The sequence below is a fragment of the Polypterus senegalus genome, chromosome 5 (assembly GCF_016835505.1).
Source record: "Polypterus senegalus isolate Bchr_013 chromosome 5, ASM1683550v1, whole genome shotgun sequence".
Taxonomy (NCBI): Eukaryota; Metazoa; Chordata; class Cladistia; order Polypteriformes; family Polypteridae; genus Polypterus; species Polypterus senegalus.
In genome coordinates this window covers 39,808,827-39,826,448 of record NC_053158.1, presented here as the reverse complement: position 1 = coordinate 39,826,448, position 17,622 = coordinate 39,808,827, and the positions used below count along the sequence as shown (strand labels likewise).

General features: G+C 39.2%; 1 protein-coding gene across 1 annotated transcript in view; it reads right to left on the bottom strand.

The window, feature by feature from the left end:
* Positions 1-17,622, bottom strand: part of LOC120529864 (lipoxygenase homology domain-containing protein 1-like) — a 419,576-nt gene that overhangs the window by 298,525 nt on the left and 103,429 nt on the right. The window contains exons 18-21 of the mRNA XM_039754083.1: positions 16,300-16,499; positions 13,199-13,285; positions 11,903-12,041; positions 2,265-2,416 (exon numbers count right to left, since the gene is read on the bottom strand). Coding sequence (XP_039610017.1) covers positions 2,265-2,416; positions 11,903-12,041; positions 13,199-13,285; positions 16,300-16,499 — 578 coding nt within the window. The remainder of the gene's footprint in view (positions 1-2,264; positions 2,417-11,902; positions 12,042-13,198; positions 13,286-16,299; positions 16,500-17,622) is intronic.

Sequence of the window (17,622 nt, the reverse complement as noted above, 5' to 3'; positions counted from 1 at the left end):
AAAAAGGAGGAAACCCAGCATCTGGTGATGTCCATGAGTTCAAGACTTCAGGCTGTCATTGCCAGCAAAGGGTTTTCAACCAAGTATTAGAAATGAACATTTTATTTCCAGTTATTTAATTTGTCTAATTACTTTTGAGCCCCTGAAATAAAGGGATTGTGTTAAAAAAATGCTTTAGTTGCCTGACATTTTTATGCAATCTTTTTGTTCAACCCACTGAATTAAAACTAAAAGTCTGTACTTCAACTGCATCTGAGTTGTTTCATTTAAAATTCATTGTGGTAATGTACAGAACCAAAATTAGAAAAAAGTTGTCTCTGTCCAAATATTTATGGACCTAACTGTATACTAATCATAGTAGCACATTGGTCAGTGCTCCTGACTCACAGCTTCAAAGACCTGGCTACAAATTTCTTTGTGAAAAATGCTATCCAAGTGTAAGTGTGTATTTTTTTGTCCAGGGGCTCCTTTTATCTCACACATCTCAAAAGAGAAGGCCAGGTTATCCGGTGACTCCGTATGAGTGACTGTGAGTATGCTCTGCACTCTACTAAAGCCTTTTCCTAGACAGGTTCTCCAAGTGATTAATGCTCTCTGGCCCAGAGGGTTATTATTGTTAGAACAGCTTACACCTGAAGAAGCACCAAGGCCAAATACAAATTCATTTGTTTATATTTGATGTACTTGTCAAGGTGGTGCCCAAAATTCAGATGAGGCCATGAGAAGCTCACAGAATAAGGAAAAAAGAGTCAGGCCCAGAAGGCCCACTTTATTTTAACACTGCGAGTTACAGAACTGAAAAGGATGCATCCAATGCTCAGAAGAAGAGAGTGCCACGTTAAAACTTTAGCCCCATTATGGTTAATTGGAGGTTTACATGCTGGTGTGTGGGAAATAGAGGACAGTGGTGTGATGGAAAGTATACCGAGACTACCAGGAAGGTGTATGCCTTAGAGGTCACAAGAGTTTTAAGATGTACTCCAAGCACGACCGAGATGTTATGGTGTGCTGTAAAGAATTACACAGTGTCTAGACACTATAAACAGTGAATGGGAAAACAGATGCAATACTTGTTTGGTGGAAAGAAAGAATTTAAGAGTTCAATGTTGGGCAGCGGTGTGAAATAATCCGATTCAAAGGTTCCTGACTAATACGGTCAAGTGGGGCAAGCATGTGGTTGTGATATAGCTGGTCCACGGCTCTAAATGAATGGACTGTTTTTAAATGAATAATCGCTGCACTTGTGGGTTAAGGAGAGGGTGTGGTAGTGTGGACATTTCCACAATGAAGTGCATGGAAGGGAGAAAAAAAGACTGAAGGAAGAACAGAGTTTAGTGGAGAGAGGCTGAAGGTGTGGAGAACCTATGCGAGCGAGAGAGAGCAGGCTCGCTGGATACCAGGCAACTGGAAGGAGAGCCCTGGAGTGGGTGTTTGGCCGACACTTGGGGGGCTTCAAGAAGCAGTTGCTCCAGCTGAGCGGTTTTTATGAGTTGGAGTGACCAGCAGTATGGAGGAACCGCCCCAGAAGGCAGCTGGAGTCAAGGAGGCTTGGGAGGGTGAGTGTCAGCGTGAGCGCCCTGGCCGTTGGGGAACCCAAACCCAAACTCTACATAGCCAGGGGACAGAAGGCTAACGGACCAGTGTGGAAGGTGGCGGAGGGTGACGCCCCTGTTGCAAAGCCCGATGGGAGAAGCAGGGGAGCCACTAGGTAGAAGGAAGAAGGCACCAGGTTTTTTAAAGGGGGCTGTTTCCAGCCTGCTGATTTTAACCTCGTTTTTTTTTTTATATGGAATTATTTATTTGGGATTTTAACCTCCACTTGTCATTTTTATGGATTATGAATTGAACTATGGAGCACTGCACTGTGGACACTCTTTTGATTTGTTTTTGGCTTTAGCTTTGTTTTTATTTCTTAAAAAAGCACTTGTACACTTTTTACATGACCCCCTTGCTCCTAGTGTGATTAGTCCTCATTGCAGAGCTCATCCGGTCACATTGGGTTCAAGAGGTTCCCAGAAGAGAGGTGGAAGCATGGAGCAGAACCCGCATCGTCACAGTGGACCTCTCTTCTGTCTTTATCAAATAAAAGAATTACTTAATATTGAGTACCTGCCAGCCATAGTGTTTAGATCTTTGGACATCCATTGTTTTTCCCTCAATTGTCACACTTATCATTGAAGATTCAAAGATCAGTAATAATGCAGTGCACCAGTAACAACACTGTATCTTTTTTTTTACTACATTATTCCAAAGACTGCCATTACCTGCCCTTTCTGAAACCTGATGGGTTGGTCAGACTTGTGAAGCAGTCGCTGCCCTGAATCTCCTCTCTCCCCAAACAGACAGATGAAAACTGGAGACTGCGTCTCTGCCTGATTCAAATGTCCCGTATAGATGTGGACTTGATACTGCACCACTAGAACACAATAAAAAGAACAAAAACAAAAGTAAGGGTACACGGCCACTGGTTGTCCTACCTGTCTAAGATGGGATGAAATTTAATTAACAACATAGACCTTGGCGTTAATGTTTCCAGTGCACCATCTATTTCAATATCTTTTGTAATGAATGTAGTAATAAAATGAATTGTATTTGTCATTCCAACAGATGGTGCATTATTGTAGCATTAAAGTGCATTACTACAAATGTTTTTGATGTGCCAACTGTTGGAATGACAGAGACATAGCAACTGTGAGAACACACAGATACTTGTCCTGTTTATTAAGGTGGATTAAAAACAGCCCCTGTGAAGCATTACCTGTCTAGTTTCTTCACCATGCATGCAGTCAAGACATTACGGATTACTTCATTTGAAAATATTCATGTAATACATTTCTATCAAATAAAGCACCTTTCAAAAGATGTTTTCATCGCTGCTACTTGGGTGTAACTCACCTTTTCCTCACATCACACCATATGAGCCGACTCACTTGATAATACTGTAAAATGGGAGACTCTCCAAAAATCTGTGATGGGATGTTCAGGCACAGTGGGAAGATATTGACCATGAAATTCACATTTCAATTCAGTTTATTTTTGTGTATTGCTCTCATTGAATGGAAGCGCAGAGCACTGTGACAAGTTTATAGGTAATTACAATTACAAACTTTACAGACAAATTACATAAAGAGCACATAAAAACATTAATAAATAAAACCACAATGTGTTAATAGCATGAAGCAGTAAGGCTGAGTGTCGAGATGATAAATGCTATTTGTATGAAATTGTGATGTAGTGCTACTGGGAAACATTATGTGAGTCTGTAAATTGTGAACAACTCTATACAGTAAAAGCAGATTTTAGATGAAAACACCAGCAATGAGTGACTCTGCATAAACAGACAATATAATCATGCTGTGCAGCAATACATGTAGGAGTTGCAACATTGTAAAAAATGATAATACAGTGTTACTGTAAAGTACTATTTGGTGGTGTTTGCTCTGAAGGGACACGGTTACACTCCATATCGTAACCTCAGATCCTCAAATGAGTGTCTCCTTAGAATTCCAAGAGCTAAACTTAAAAGAAGTGGTGAGGCAGCCTTGTGCTGTTATGCACCTGAAATCTGGAATAGCTTACCGATAAAAATTCGCCAGGCTAATACAGTGGAACACTTTAAGAAACTGCTAAAAACACATTATTTTAACATGGCTTTCTCATAGCTTCACTTTAGTGTAACCCTGATATTCTGTACATGCATTTAACTATCATTATCATTCATGGTGGCTCTGAAATCTGTACGAACCCCTACTTTCTCTGCTGTTCTTTTTCCGGTTTTGTGTGGTGGCGATCTGCACCACCACCACCTGATCAAAGCACCGTGATGTCCCAACATTGATGGATTAAAGGCCAGAAGTCCACATGACCATCATCATCAAGTTTTTCCACGTGAACCATGCATACCATGAGGACTGATTGAGGTCATTTATGTTAGGTAGACTGCCTAGAGGGGGCTGGGTGGTCTCATGGCCCTGGAACCCCTGCAGATTTTTTTTTCTCCATCCGTCTGGAGTTTTTTTTTTTCTGTTCTCCCTGGCCATCGGACCTTACTTTTATCGTATGTTAATTAGTGTTGCCTAATTTTATTTTTTATATATTTTGTCTTTTTTCTATTTCTTCATCCTGTAAAGCACTTTGAGCTACATCATTTGTATGAAACCGTGCTATATAAATAAATATTGTTGCTGTTATATATCTATACAAACACTATTTCCTGTTTACCTAAAAAGCTGACATTTGGAGTGACATTACACCTAAGTCTCTGGGTTTCGGCTAAGAAGTGATATTTCAATGTGTTAATATTCATAGGTAAAAAAAACCTTACATTAGAAAAACAAAATACCTCAAAATTTTAAAAAATGCCTTCATGGATTGAAATTTTGGCGACGTTATAGTAAAAAGAAAATCAGCCGACACGTGTTTATTCATTTGTCCATATTTATTTTTACTGTGCTAACTTCCATGCACTGGACTGAAAGCGTGTTTTATGTAAATTAAGGACACAACAGAAATGATTGACGGGTCACATGAGTACCACCACTAGCCAATAGGGTGGACAGACAACTGCAGACAGGGTGGTGTCCTGGACAGGAAAAGGAAGATGTGATTGTGTTGTGCATGGAAAAAAAAAAAGTTTGGCAAAACTCAAGAAAAAGGCAAAGCTCAATGGTCAGCAAGAGTTGTTTTTTGCTTTTGACTACCGGCTCTCATCTTGGTTATTTGTTCCGCACCATCAACTTCCAGTCCCCAGTTGGGGTGATGAAAACCAACCCATCTCAAAAAGCAAATGAAAATGGGGGGTGGTTGTTGCTCCAGACCTCCCCTTGGTGAACACAGCACACGTTAAAGAGCGGGTAGGTAGAGGGTTGCTCCCCATTAGTGAAACAAGTGCAGTTAGAGACAAAGAAAAATGTTGCACACCTCTTCGGACGCTTCAGCTGGCCTTTTGGTTTCAGTGCATCTCAGAAACTGAAATGGCATTTTTTTCCCTTGTGTGCTTGTGACACTGTGAAAGTTACTTGCTACCAACCAATGGCAATCCATGCCACAAAAGCTGGTTGCGACCCAGTGGTTGCGAAATACCGACAAAGGGTACCAGAACTTCTGCATATTCACTTCACACACTTCTTTGCTTATGCATTCACATCTGCAGGCTGTAAATAAGGACTACATACAACTGAAAAGAAATTGAATGAAGAGGGGCAACAAATGAAAATAAATCATAAACATCTAAAAATGATAATATATACTTAAATTTCACATTTTGCCTAATGATTAGCCATTACAATTCAAAAAAATATGGTTTCCTGTAAAATTGCATTTTTTAATGATCATCAACCAAAGCCAAGACACAAGGAAAAGCACAAAAAAGCAGGAACTAATCAAATGCAGGAATGGTTCACATATGGACAATTGTGCATAGCATGTTCAAGAATAAGCCGTGCCAGTGACCTAATAATAATATTCTTAGTTATTATTAGGTTGCCGCCTTTATTCAAGGCAACTTACAATATTTATGATACAACTGGTTAAATTTCTTTTGGTTTTTCTAATTGGAGCACTGATTGGTGGCATGACTAACTCAGGGTTATACAGTGTCAGGGTTGAGATTTGAACTCAAAACTTCAGAGTCTGAAGTCCAAAACCTTAACCACTGCAATGCACTGCTAGCTAGCAAGATTAACCTTTTGATACAAATAAAAAAACTACAAATATTGTGTACAGAAAATCACTTAGTTGTGTAGTAATTCTGATACAGTTGTTTAACTGACAGCACTGTAAATGATGCTCATTATTTTACAAAATTTCCTGGGTGAAGCCGGGTAACACAGCTAATAACATACATGTATGTAACATACGTTGTCAAATGTGCACAAGCTAATTGCTGTATGTTGGTTTTCAGCCATCTGTGTGAGCCCCCTTAAGCATGTTTGATCAGTGCAACCCAGGTTGGGCTGCCTACAGTGAAAACTTGTTGCGTTTCTTGTGAATCAAAAATACTGTGGGCTTTGCAATCCCACCACGAGCCCTCACTCATTGTAGACTCTTCCCATGGTCTAGTCTCTGTGGTTGAATTCCAACTATTTAAAAAAATGGATATACTGTACAAGCAGGCACATATTTGTGAAAATGAAGCCTTAATATAAGTATAACATCATCTTCCCTAAAGAGTGTCCTTTCTCCACTTTTGAGCCACTGTGTACTCTATGTTTTTCCCAGTTGACAGGGGTGTGTTCTTGCACCTACTCTGTTCGATACTTGCATGGACTGGGTGTTGGGCAAGGTTGTGGAGTCCAGCAGCTGTGGGGCATCTGTTGGTGAAGAAAGATTCACTGATCTTGACTTTGCTGATGATGCTGTGATTTTTGCGGAGTCAATGAAGGCTCTGATTGGGGCTCTTGAGAGACTGAGCGAGGAATCTGAGTGTCTGGGCTTGTGAGTGTCCTGGATAAGAAACAAGATCCAGGCCTTTAATGACCACGGGCATGGCCATCAGCAGTGTGTCTGTCTGCAGGGAGAGTGTCAACTTCGTTGAGAGGTTTACTTATCTCGGCAGTGACATTCATGCCTCTGGTGACTCTTCCTATGAAGTTAGTAGATGGATTGGGAGAACGTGGGGGGTCATGACATCGCTGGAAAGGGGTGTTTGGCAATCTTGATATCCTTGCAAAAGATTGCACAAAGATTGAAGTCTTTAGAGTCCTGGTGCTTCCTGTCTTCCTATATGGTTGTGAGACGTGGACACTATCCAGTGACCTGAAACAAAGACTGCACTCTTTTGGTACTGTGTCTCTTCGGAGAATCCTAGGGTACTGCTGGTTTGACTTTGTGTTGAGAGAGCAGTTGCTCATAGAGTCCCAAATGAGGCACATTACCTGCATTGCGAGGGAGTGTCAGTTATGGCAGTGGCTCTCAAACTGTGGGGCAGGCCCCCCTATGAGGTGCGAAGATGCAAAAAAATACATCTATTGAAACTAAAACAAATTAACTTAAACTACATTCTGATATTAGAAAAATAAATATAGAGTAATATAAATGTCGATAAAAGTTAAGTAGGTATAATAAAATATGCATCTAAGATATACTGTATCATTAATTAAAAAAAGAACAAATTGGTATTAGTGGGCTCCTTTCAAAAAAACGTTAGGGGGGCGTGATTAAAACGGTTATGAAAACTCGGGTCGCAAATACTTAAAGGTTGAGGAACGCTGAGTTATGGCACTACAAACATGTGGCGTAATTCCCCCAAGGGTGATCCACCTCACGCCTCATTGTTGAGGACTGGAGTGGCTGGACCAGGCCAAGGGGACACCTATATGACATTTGGTTGTGACAGATAGATGGTCATTTCTGGAGGGTGGGACTGGACCGCTTGTCTGCCTGGGGGTTGCCAACCAGAATCCTGAGTGGTTTTGTCATGTGGTGGGTGTGGCAACCCGCTGTACCAGTGCATGCTTCCCAACCTAACCTGACCTGAGATATGCACTAAAAGATATCTGTAGTCACTGCTTCTGGGTGAATTGGTAAATTAAAGCATTTGGCATCTTTCAGAAAGTGCAGTTACAGTGGGCATGATACCTTTGCATGCACATCATGATGTACTTTTGTTTAGGCATGTTCATGTTAATTGAGCTCACAGATGCTATTAATTGGTGTTAGTGGTACAAGTTCATTAAAACAACAGAAAGTAGGTTTAAATTTTGGAGTTTAGGAGTTTACACATTGTTCCCAAGTCTGCGTGATGCTTCCTCTGGTATTCCTTACATTACCCCAAATATCTGTGTTACAATCCATTTTAATTAGATTTTTTTCTATCCTTCATTTGTGTCTTCTTTAATCATTGTTTATCTAATTTGGGCTTTTTGAATGTGAAGATTTCAAATTTCTAGTCCATTTTTCAAGAAAAGTGTATTTATTATGGGTTAAATGTAATTCTTCCCACAGTACCATGATGTTTTTCACTAGCTTCGCCATTTTTTTCCTAGTCACCGTAGTATTACTAAGAAACGTATGGTTTGTGATGTCAGAGATGCGACAGTATGATGGTCAATCAGTAGCTGTCAGCCAGTGACAGTAATGGTCAGAAATAGTCAGCCATTTCACTTCTGCAGTTACTAGGGCTTGGCAAATGATAGGACTGATTTTTGGTGTACAAACATTGCATGATTTGACAATATCTTATTTCATGATCCGTCTCAATAAAATACTGTCTTACTGATTTTTGGGAAAATATAATTTGCTCTTTAGACTAATTGCCAATTGTAAATGATCTGATTATAGTATGTGACTTAATGTGACCTTTAATACTCCAACACCCACTCCAGGGTTGGTTACTGGCTTGCACCTAATGCTTCTGGAGCAGGGACTGGATGACCATGTTCTTAAACTGGAAAAACAGAATAGAAATTGAATTGTTGGATGGATATTTTACTTTAAATAGAACTTTAAGGGAATGACCTTGAATTGAGCAGCATCAAGAAAATAAGTTGATGGTGGACCACCTTTATGCTAGTGAGATCCCAAAGATCAGCCACCATAAATGTAGAGGAGCCTGAGGTGGTACAGTCTTACAAAAAACTGTTGGTCAATCTGAACATTGGACTGGATGGGCTGGACAACATAGACCAGCTGCACAAAAAGAGAAGGGTCTTCGTTTTCAGGAGACTCTGATCCTTTAATCTGTATGACAAACTTCTGTAGATATTAGGCCAGGTAATAGTGAACTGCTCTACACTGGTAATATTTCATTCTGTTATTATTATTAAACTGGGTGCCGAATTGTAGGTATTGCATTCATACAGTATATTTGCACTTTATTTTCAATTATTCATATTGCATTGTTATTTCTATTTTATTAATGGGGAAAGTGAATTTTCCCTTGGGGATCAGCAAAATACTGTCTATCTATCTATCTCTTATATAGTGCTTTTCATATCTGTATATCTATCTATCAAAATTTCATTTGCCACTTGTGTGTTCTTCAGATGAATGTTATTTTTAGAATTCTATCCGACCTCTACTTCATATTATTTGCCCCAGTGTTATTAGGAAAGCTTCACTTTTGGAGGTAAATGATTTCTTCCGCATAGTGTATGTGTAATTAAGTTATCGCACATTCACCGTCTAATCACTGATCTAGTGTTTGTCAAAGTCAAGTACTTAGAATAAGAATAATGTCCATGTGCACAAAGCACTTCCTTCAATGTGCATTTGACACCTTTTTACAGAGACTCTGGAGCATCATGCACATCAATAATCCAATTACAGAGAGAGTTCAATTTAGTGTGTTGCTCAAGGTCTCCAGTCAGTTTTTAAATTAGAAAAAAAAAATATGAATGACTCACTTACTCTAACTTTATCCTGAAGACTTTACACTTTTTATTACATTTTATGTGACATAATAAGTAGCTCTAATTGTGGCAAGATGAATTATAAAAGAGAAGTCTTATTTAATGTTTTATTTAGTCTGCCATATATCATACACTACTGTAATATAAATGGAGCTCATTCTGAAAAGAACTTCCGTCCAACAGTTAAATCTAAGCATCTAAATAAATGTCAAGTTGTAAGCCAGCAGCTCTCATTATTTACTTTGAGGTCATGTTGATCCATTTGTGCATATTCTAAACCCACTTATCTGAAACAGAATCACAGGAAAGGCAGAGTATTGGGCTTAAGGCTGGAACAATCCCTAGATGGAGCACCAGCTCATTGCTGGGTGAACATACACACTAAACACACAACAAACACACAATATGGCCAATTTAGCATTATACATCCACAAAACCTGCCAGTCTTTGGACTGTGGGGAGAAACCAGAGCAGCCAGAGGAAACCTTTGCAAACACGGTGAGAACATATCAACTACACGCAGAGAGCACTCAGCATATAAATGCCATTCTCCTTCTGCCATTGCATCACTGCGCCACTCTGTTCCAAGAAATCACGTCCACCAATTTAAAGAGTCCGGTATGCATTTATTCCTTAGAACATCAGAAAGAACAGTCCATCCATCTCTAATAAGTCATATCCAGAATGCTTGGTTAATGCTATCCCCTGACCATGAAGGACACTATAAAGTGTACAGTGTATAACTCAAACTTTAAAACCTGCCAAATTTAATGTAGATTTAAAGATGGTCAGAGCATACAATAGCAGAATTGGTTGCAAAGCAGGAAATACGTCTGGACAAGATACCTGTCCATCACAGGTGAGACTCACACATGCACCGACATTTGGTCTAGCTTTAGAGATTGCAGCTAACTCTAACCAGCACAACTTTGGGATATGGCAAAAATGCAGAGGCCTCCAGGGGTAGACTAGGAATGAATGTGCAGATACCACAGACACTACTTGTAGCAGGAGTCACACTTGTGCACATTAGAGGCAGCTGGAAGGACCAAAAGAAGATAATGCCATGCCAGGGGATGGCAGGGTGCAGTAAACTTTTCCCTTTTATCTCTGCAGACCAGACACAGGAAATTCTGCCTGATTCCAACAACGTCACTTAAGGTTCCCAGCCACCAAGAACATCACTTCCGGTTCTGACTCCCCAAGAACATCACTTCCAGTTCTGACCCCCTAAGAGCGTCACTTCCGGTTTGAGCCCCGATAACGTCACTTCCGGTTCCGGGGCTCTAATAACGTCACTACTGGTTCCGGGGCCCCAATGACGTCACTTCCGCTGACCTGCCTTAAAAGCAAGACAACCTCCATTTTGTATTCAGTTCTGTTTTCTCGTGTGCCTAGGCTATTTATTTTCACACAGTTCAGTCTTCAGTTTGAACAAGCGAGTGACTTTACTTTACAAAGCTCTTCTTTGCACTGACAAATGTTCATTCAAGTTCAGCCTGGACCCCTCGTCTCACTTCTGTTGGTGTTAAACCTTTTCTAACTGTACTTCAGTATTATTAAAGCTAATGTTACTTTCTAGTACTAAAGGGATTAGTAGCCATTTGCTGTATATATAGATTATTAAACAAACAGAAACGTTAGTGTATATGTTGGTGTATTAATCCACTGAAAATCTGAAATGGCTTGTCTAATAGTGAAGCCTTTAAGATACGGTAAATGCAGTGAAAATCCACTCAGGCCTAAAGATTTTTATTCAAGGAGCTCAACTTCCAGATTTTCAATTGTTTAATTAAATATCTCTTTGAAAAAAGACCAATGGCAAACCTTTAGTTTGGATACTACAAAAATGCATTTATTAATCATTTAGCCACCTTTGTACATTTAAATCATCAGTAAAGTGCTATTCATCTCTGTGCAGTGTGACATATTAAGAGTCTAAGAAACTGGTAAAATTACTTATGAATATAAAAGATTCCCAGGTCTTATACTTAAGCATGCAATATCAAGGTCTCATATAAGCAGTTCCAAAGTGAAGTTATTTTAGTAGGGTGCCAATGAATAACACCTCTACTGATGCTTTGTAAGTGTTAGTAACACCAAAAATGGCCTTTGTTCCATAAAAGTAAATTAGTAATAGATGCATGTTTTTAGTACCTAAAATGTTACTAGAACATAGACTGGTAAATCATACATGCAACTCTTGTTAGATTATCAAAAATTAAATTGATTTATCTTTTTAAGCAGGCAGCACAATATTTTTAATATTGTAAATTTGCCTGATGTTTTATTCAGGATCAGCACAGAATAAATATTATTTGTCTATTTACTTTTTTTTTTGTACATTTGTCTATGCAGCTTAACTGATTTGCTCCGAGTGATGCAGACATTCAGAGGTCAGAAACTGAAGAGTGAGGACATGGTGTACAGTCCAGGGTGTTAGCTTCTACATCACACTGCTTGCTTTCTGAAAACAAGCTTATGTCAATTTCATTGCATATTAAAAATATATCTTTAAAGTATTTTTAGTATTTGTCTACATTTTATCCTACCTGGGTAGACTGGCTTTCCATCTTTTTTCCTTGTTACTGGGAGTTCACACTCGGTATCTCCATTTCCATGATCTTTTGACAGCAACCTGTTCACATCAAACACCAGAAGTGGACCCCCTTTATCCTTTCTCATTGTCACCTATTAGAAAAATACAACGCTGTGTCACTAGGACTTCCGATCTAATGAGAATGAGCTGACTGCCATCCAGTGAGGCTCTTGTCCAGGGATCTCAAACTCCAGTCCTGGAGGGCCGCACTGGCTGCAGGTTTTCATTCAGACACTTTCATTAATCAGTGACCTGTTTCTGCTGCTAATTAACTTCTTTGGAATTACTTTTGATTGACTTGCTCTAGAAGACTCAGACTCCTTAATTGTTTCTTTTTCCTCAATTAGCAGCCAAACAATAATGAGATACAAAATGAGCCAAAACATGACTAGCAAACTGTGACCATCGTGCAATATCTGAAAATAAAAAGGGTGAAGGTCTCAGGAATGTTTATTTGCTCAGGCCCCCAAAACAACTTAACAGTGCTCTTAGAAAAGTAAAGAAAAAATCAACAATTTTGGAAATGTCTGCTATTGCACAATGAGAGCAGCAACAAGCCATGGAATTAAAGAACAAGTTTAATTAACAACAAGACTCGGTGTCTAATTAAGCAACTGGTTGGAGTGAAATTGGCTGGAGTTTGAGACCCTGACTTAGTTGGTCTTCTGTTTGCTCACTCACTTCACATTTCATTTCTGTTTAAAGAAAGAAATGAAGCAATTCAGAGGAACGATAAAGAAGTTTTGGGGAACAATTTTAAAAAAACAAGCCAATTAAAATTAATTCAAAAGAAGTTAATTAGCAGCACTCATTAAGAAAAGGGTTAGAATGAAAACCTGCAGCCGCTGCGGCCCTCCAGGACTGGAGTTTGTGATCCCTGCTCTTGTCATAGCAGGGTTGTGTATTTATGCCGGGAAATCTCCACGTCAAGTCAATTTAATCCTTGCAGTTATTTAACTCAACTCAAATATTATGAAAATGTAGCCAGGTAGTAGCAAAACTGATTAGAATCATTAGCCTGATTAGCTTTTCTCCAGCAAACATACCACACCTAAAAACATGAATAAATACACCTGCATGCTTTCAATTCTGTGACACTCCTGCGGCAAACAGATTGTTCAAAGAAATACATTCATATTATGTGATGTGCCAACTGACTAGGCAGTATGCTGCTCTGAGTGGGTACATTCAAAATGTTTAATAGCAGTACATTTTATTGTAAGTTAAAGTGCTCAAACAATTGCGTCACCTTTTGCAGTTTCCACTCTGCCTCGCTGCTTGTTCCGTCATGGCCAATTCTTATTTTATAAATTGCACCAACATCCTTAATTTTCACCTGCAGTGCAAAACAAAAAGAATCCATCACTTGTAGTTTAATTGCATACTTTAACCTTTTTATAGGTTCTGTCTTAATCACTCATAGTTACCTCAAGCATTTTCAATGATGACAAAATGGACTCGGTATGCCATCCCCTATGAAAAGGCTGACCACTGTCATGTTGAGCAACTGGAGCCTCATGAGCAAAATTTTCTTACGCAAAAGTCATAATTTAAAAAAACATAAACTTGGTATGAAAATTGACTCAACGCTATGGTAAGTTCTACAGCGACACTGTAGTGACACCTTCACATCAACACAAAGGCAATTCAAACACTTTTGGATGTTGTGCGTGAAATGTAAAGAGACTTGAATGTATTGTAACATTGACATTTACTTGGCAAAATGATTTTATTCTTTTGCAACTTCAATAAGAATGTTCTTAACATGTCGTAGTTCTTCAGCGAACTGCTACTTGAACTAATCTCCACTATTCTCTGCTGTTTCTTTCTGGTTCTTCTGTGGTGGCGATCTGTACCACCAGCATCTGATCAAGGCACCATGCAGCCTCCTGAGATGTTGGAATGAAGGCCGGGTCTTATCTGTCCACGAGACTAACTTCATCAATCAAATCATATGAAGCCTGAAAACTAAGAGGTTTAATTTAGGAACATTCATGTTAGGTAGAATGCCCAGTAGGGGCTGGATGGTCTTTTGGCCTTGGAACCCCTGCAGATTTTTTTTTTCTCTAGCCTAACTTTTTTTTTTTTTTGCTTTTGTTATTTATCTTTAATAAAAAAAACTGCTCAAAAAATTAAAGGAACACTCTGAAAACACATCAGATATCAATGGGAAAAAAATCATGCTTGATATCTATACTAATAAAAGGCAAAGCCCTCACTGACTGACTGACTCACTCACTGACTCATCACTAATTCTCCAACTTCCCATGTAGGTAGAAAGCTGAAATTTGGCAGGCTCATTCCTTACAGCTTACTTACAAAAGTTAGGCAGGTTTCATTTCGAAATTCTACTCGTAATGGTCATAACGGTCAACAACGTCCGCCATGTTGAACTTTCTTATTCATGGCCCTATCTTCTCGAAATTTGGTAGGCGGCTTCCCTGCACTAACCGAAACCAATGTACGCACTTATTTCGGTGGTATGATGCCACTGTCGGCCGCCATATCGAACTTTTCAACAGTCTTTGTTACTTATGGGCCCATCTTCAAGAAATTTGGTACATGGGTCCCCAACGCTAACTGAATCCTACTTACGTACATATATACGTCTATAGCCTGCAGCTCGGTCACCGTGTGAGGTGGCGTTGGGTCCCCCATCCCAACGCCTCCCATGTTGTTGGCTGCCTGCCTATATAAGACCGTCCGTCGCTCCGGTCTCTACATTCCCTTCCTTGCTTTGCCACAGGATTCACGTCTCCCTACTGATAACTACAGCCTTTTTGTTTAATCCACGGCTTCTCCACTGTTTTATCGTTTGTTTATTACAATTATAGTTATTGTGTAGGTATTTTAGACTTACTTTACATTGCTCAGGTACCCATTTCCTTTATCATTCCAACCCCTATTACCATGTCTATCAAGGTGATCACTATTGATCAAAGAACAGTCACTTACCGAGTGGTTTCCATGCCCGGAGATGCTGCCTGCCTTTTCCATTCTCTTTGTTATATATTGCACGGCCATATCAGGCTCAATCTTGATACCCGGAGGAACATTGTGTCTTATGTATTGAATGACTGGGACAGGTTCAAGGTGTGGACTGATGACGGTACAGGAGATAATTATACTACACAGGAGCACTATAAGAGTGAAATGCTTAAGCCCTCCACCTATGGTTCTGCATGTGAGTTGATGGCTGCCGCTGAATTGTTCGGTTGTCGCTTTCAAGCGTACCGAAATGGCCAAATATTTTACACCTTTCGACAACCGCCAATGCCTCTTAAACATCTTAGATTCACAGATGACGATTTCAGTAGTGGACACTTTGATGTTTATGAATGTTTAAACTCTCAAAAGCTGGATGTGAAATTATCGATGAAACCGGTTGTATACTTACAACGCTTGACAGATGCTGAATGTCACTCAACACAACAAATCCTGCAAATACTGTCATAATTGAAACAAACCATGAAACTCAAACCAATTATGACAGCAGCAATCCAAGCTGTGAGATTTGAGACAAGATTACTGTTCACATGGCCAACTGTAAGTTGTAGTAAAGAAGTCACCCATGAACATGGACAAGTTCATATGGTGATTATATCAAGAATACTCAATGCATTTTATAAGCCAAACATGGTTACTGACATTAGTGAATGGGAATAGCTAAAGCCACACTTACTTTGAAATTGAAAGGAACTAGATGTGGAAAACATATAGTTTATAAATCCATTGTTTTTTGTGCATATTTTACTTTTGCCTTTCCAGCTTAAGCAAAATTTTAGTATGGAATCTAAGGAAGATTTTATAAATGAGGCCCGAGGAGACTATAAATCACATCAAAGACATGAGTCAAATATTAGTGGATCCAAGAATAAAGAGGATTGAATAGATATATTAAAGAGAATGGTAACATATAAATTAGAAAATGGCACCCAGGGTGCAAGGAGGATGGCCCCTGCCTTTGGCATTTAATCTAGAATCATTTAATAGCTGGGGCTTAGAACATTTTTCTGGTCAGACTAATGTTGTTGCACTTGGAGTTAACAAGACAGTTGGTGACAAGAATTTGAATATGAAATAGAAGAAACACGGGGTTGTGGTGACAGAAGTAGGAGGAAAGTAGTGACAGAAGAGACCAGAGACATACTATAAGTATTGTAGGTAGGCACCCTGCCTAGACAGATGGAGCAAAGAACCCATGTTGTTTTTTGTATCAATTGTCATCTAATATAAAGCATTGCTCTGTTATAATTGTTTTTGTAAATATATCTTTTTTGATCTTGGTGTTGCTCAATAGATATTGTTCACAATAAATGTTTGAACCCAGTCTAAATATACAGTTATTACCAGAAATTCATCTTCTTGGTGTGCTTGAAAGAGTTTGTCTTTAATGGCTTTTTTCAGATTGATGGGTCCAGCTACTCCTTGGTCTCCATAGACCCAAAGGAAAACCAAAGCTTTTGTCCCTTTGTTGCCAGTCATAATGCAGACTTTCCAGTTGCCATCAGCAGAGTCTGAAGACACTTGAACCTTACTCTGGGTTTCTTCTGTAAAAATACAGTGTTAAATAAGTTAGAGGAGAGTAACATACTGGACTTTTCTGAAAAACTATTTTAAATATCTTGAAATGAATACAAGAGACCCTAGATTTTATGAGCGCAGCACTAATTGAAATTATGCAAAAATATATTTCATTGACTTATAGCCACCAACTGAAAGAATTATGAATGGAGGCCCAGTAGGAATCTGGATGGTGGACAGTTTATTAGAGGTGCAAACACAAAGTCCTACCATGATAAAGGACATGCACGCTGGTGATGTGCACCCCATCTGCATGCCAGCACAAAGTATAAAACTTTATCAGGGAGAGGGGTTCATGGAATAAGTGAAAGGAGTAACATCATCAGTCATGCCTCCAAATCATCTTCCAGGTCAGAGATGGTGGATTAGGAGGAAATAACAGAAGAAACAATGCTCCCTGGCATTTAAAGATTACACATTCCCAGATGTTTCCATGTGAAGCCTTACTCCAATTATTTTGGTAGCCAGCACCCTGTTTTGGAGTCTTGCCCTTTTGGCTCATTTAAGGACCCAGGTACGCACACAACCAAGGCGGCATTAGATGGAGCTCTAGTCTGAAATCTGTAATGTAAATGTAGGTCTGCTCCTGAGCAGGAAGTAGTTAAGTTAAGTCATCCCAAGAAGGACTATAAAGGCACCTCAAAACTACAGCCTGATGATATATTATTAAATAATTTAAAAATGATATGTAAATGAAACATAACTATTTTATTTAGAGTGCCACAGTGTTTACCATTGCTGCCACACAGCACCAAGAATCTGGTCACTAACTATGTGGGTTTTCTCTAAAATCCAAAATACACTCATGTTAGTTCAATGAAAATTTAGGTTCCAGCCTTGATCCCAGTGCAGCTGGCACAGACTCTGGATCCCTGGCTAACCATATAACAAGGACCTGTGGCTCTGATTTATTTGTAGCTCCCTCTACTAAATTATGCCTGCTTGTACCATAGGTTTACATATAGCTTAATTTTTTGCTATTTTGAGATTGCGGATTATAATTTTTGAAATTTTTGTTCTTTACTGGTGGACCAACTGTGGCCCTCTAAGAGTCACTCTCAGAAGGTTAAAAATGACAAATTGCAAACA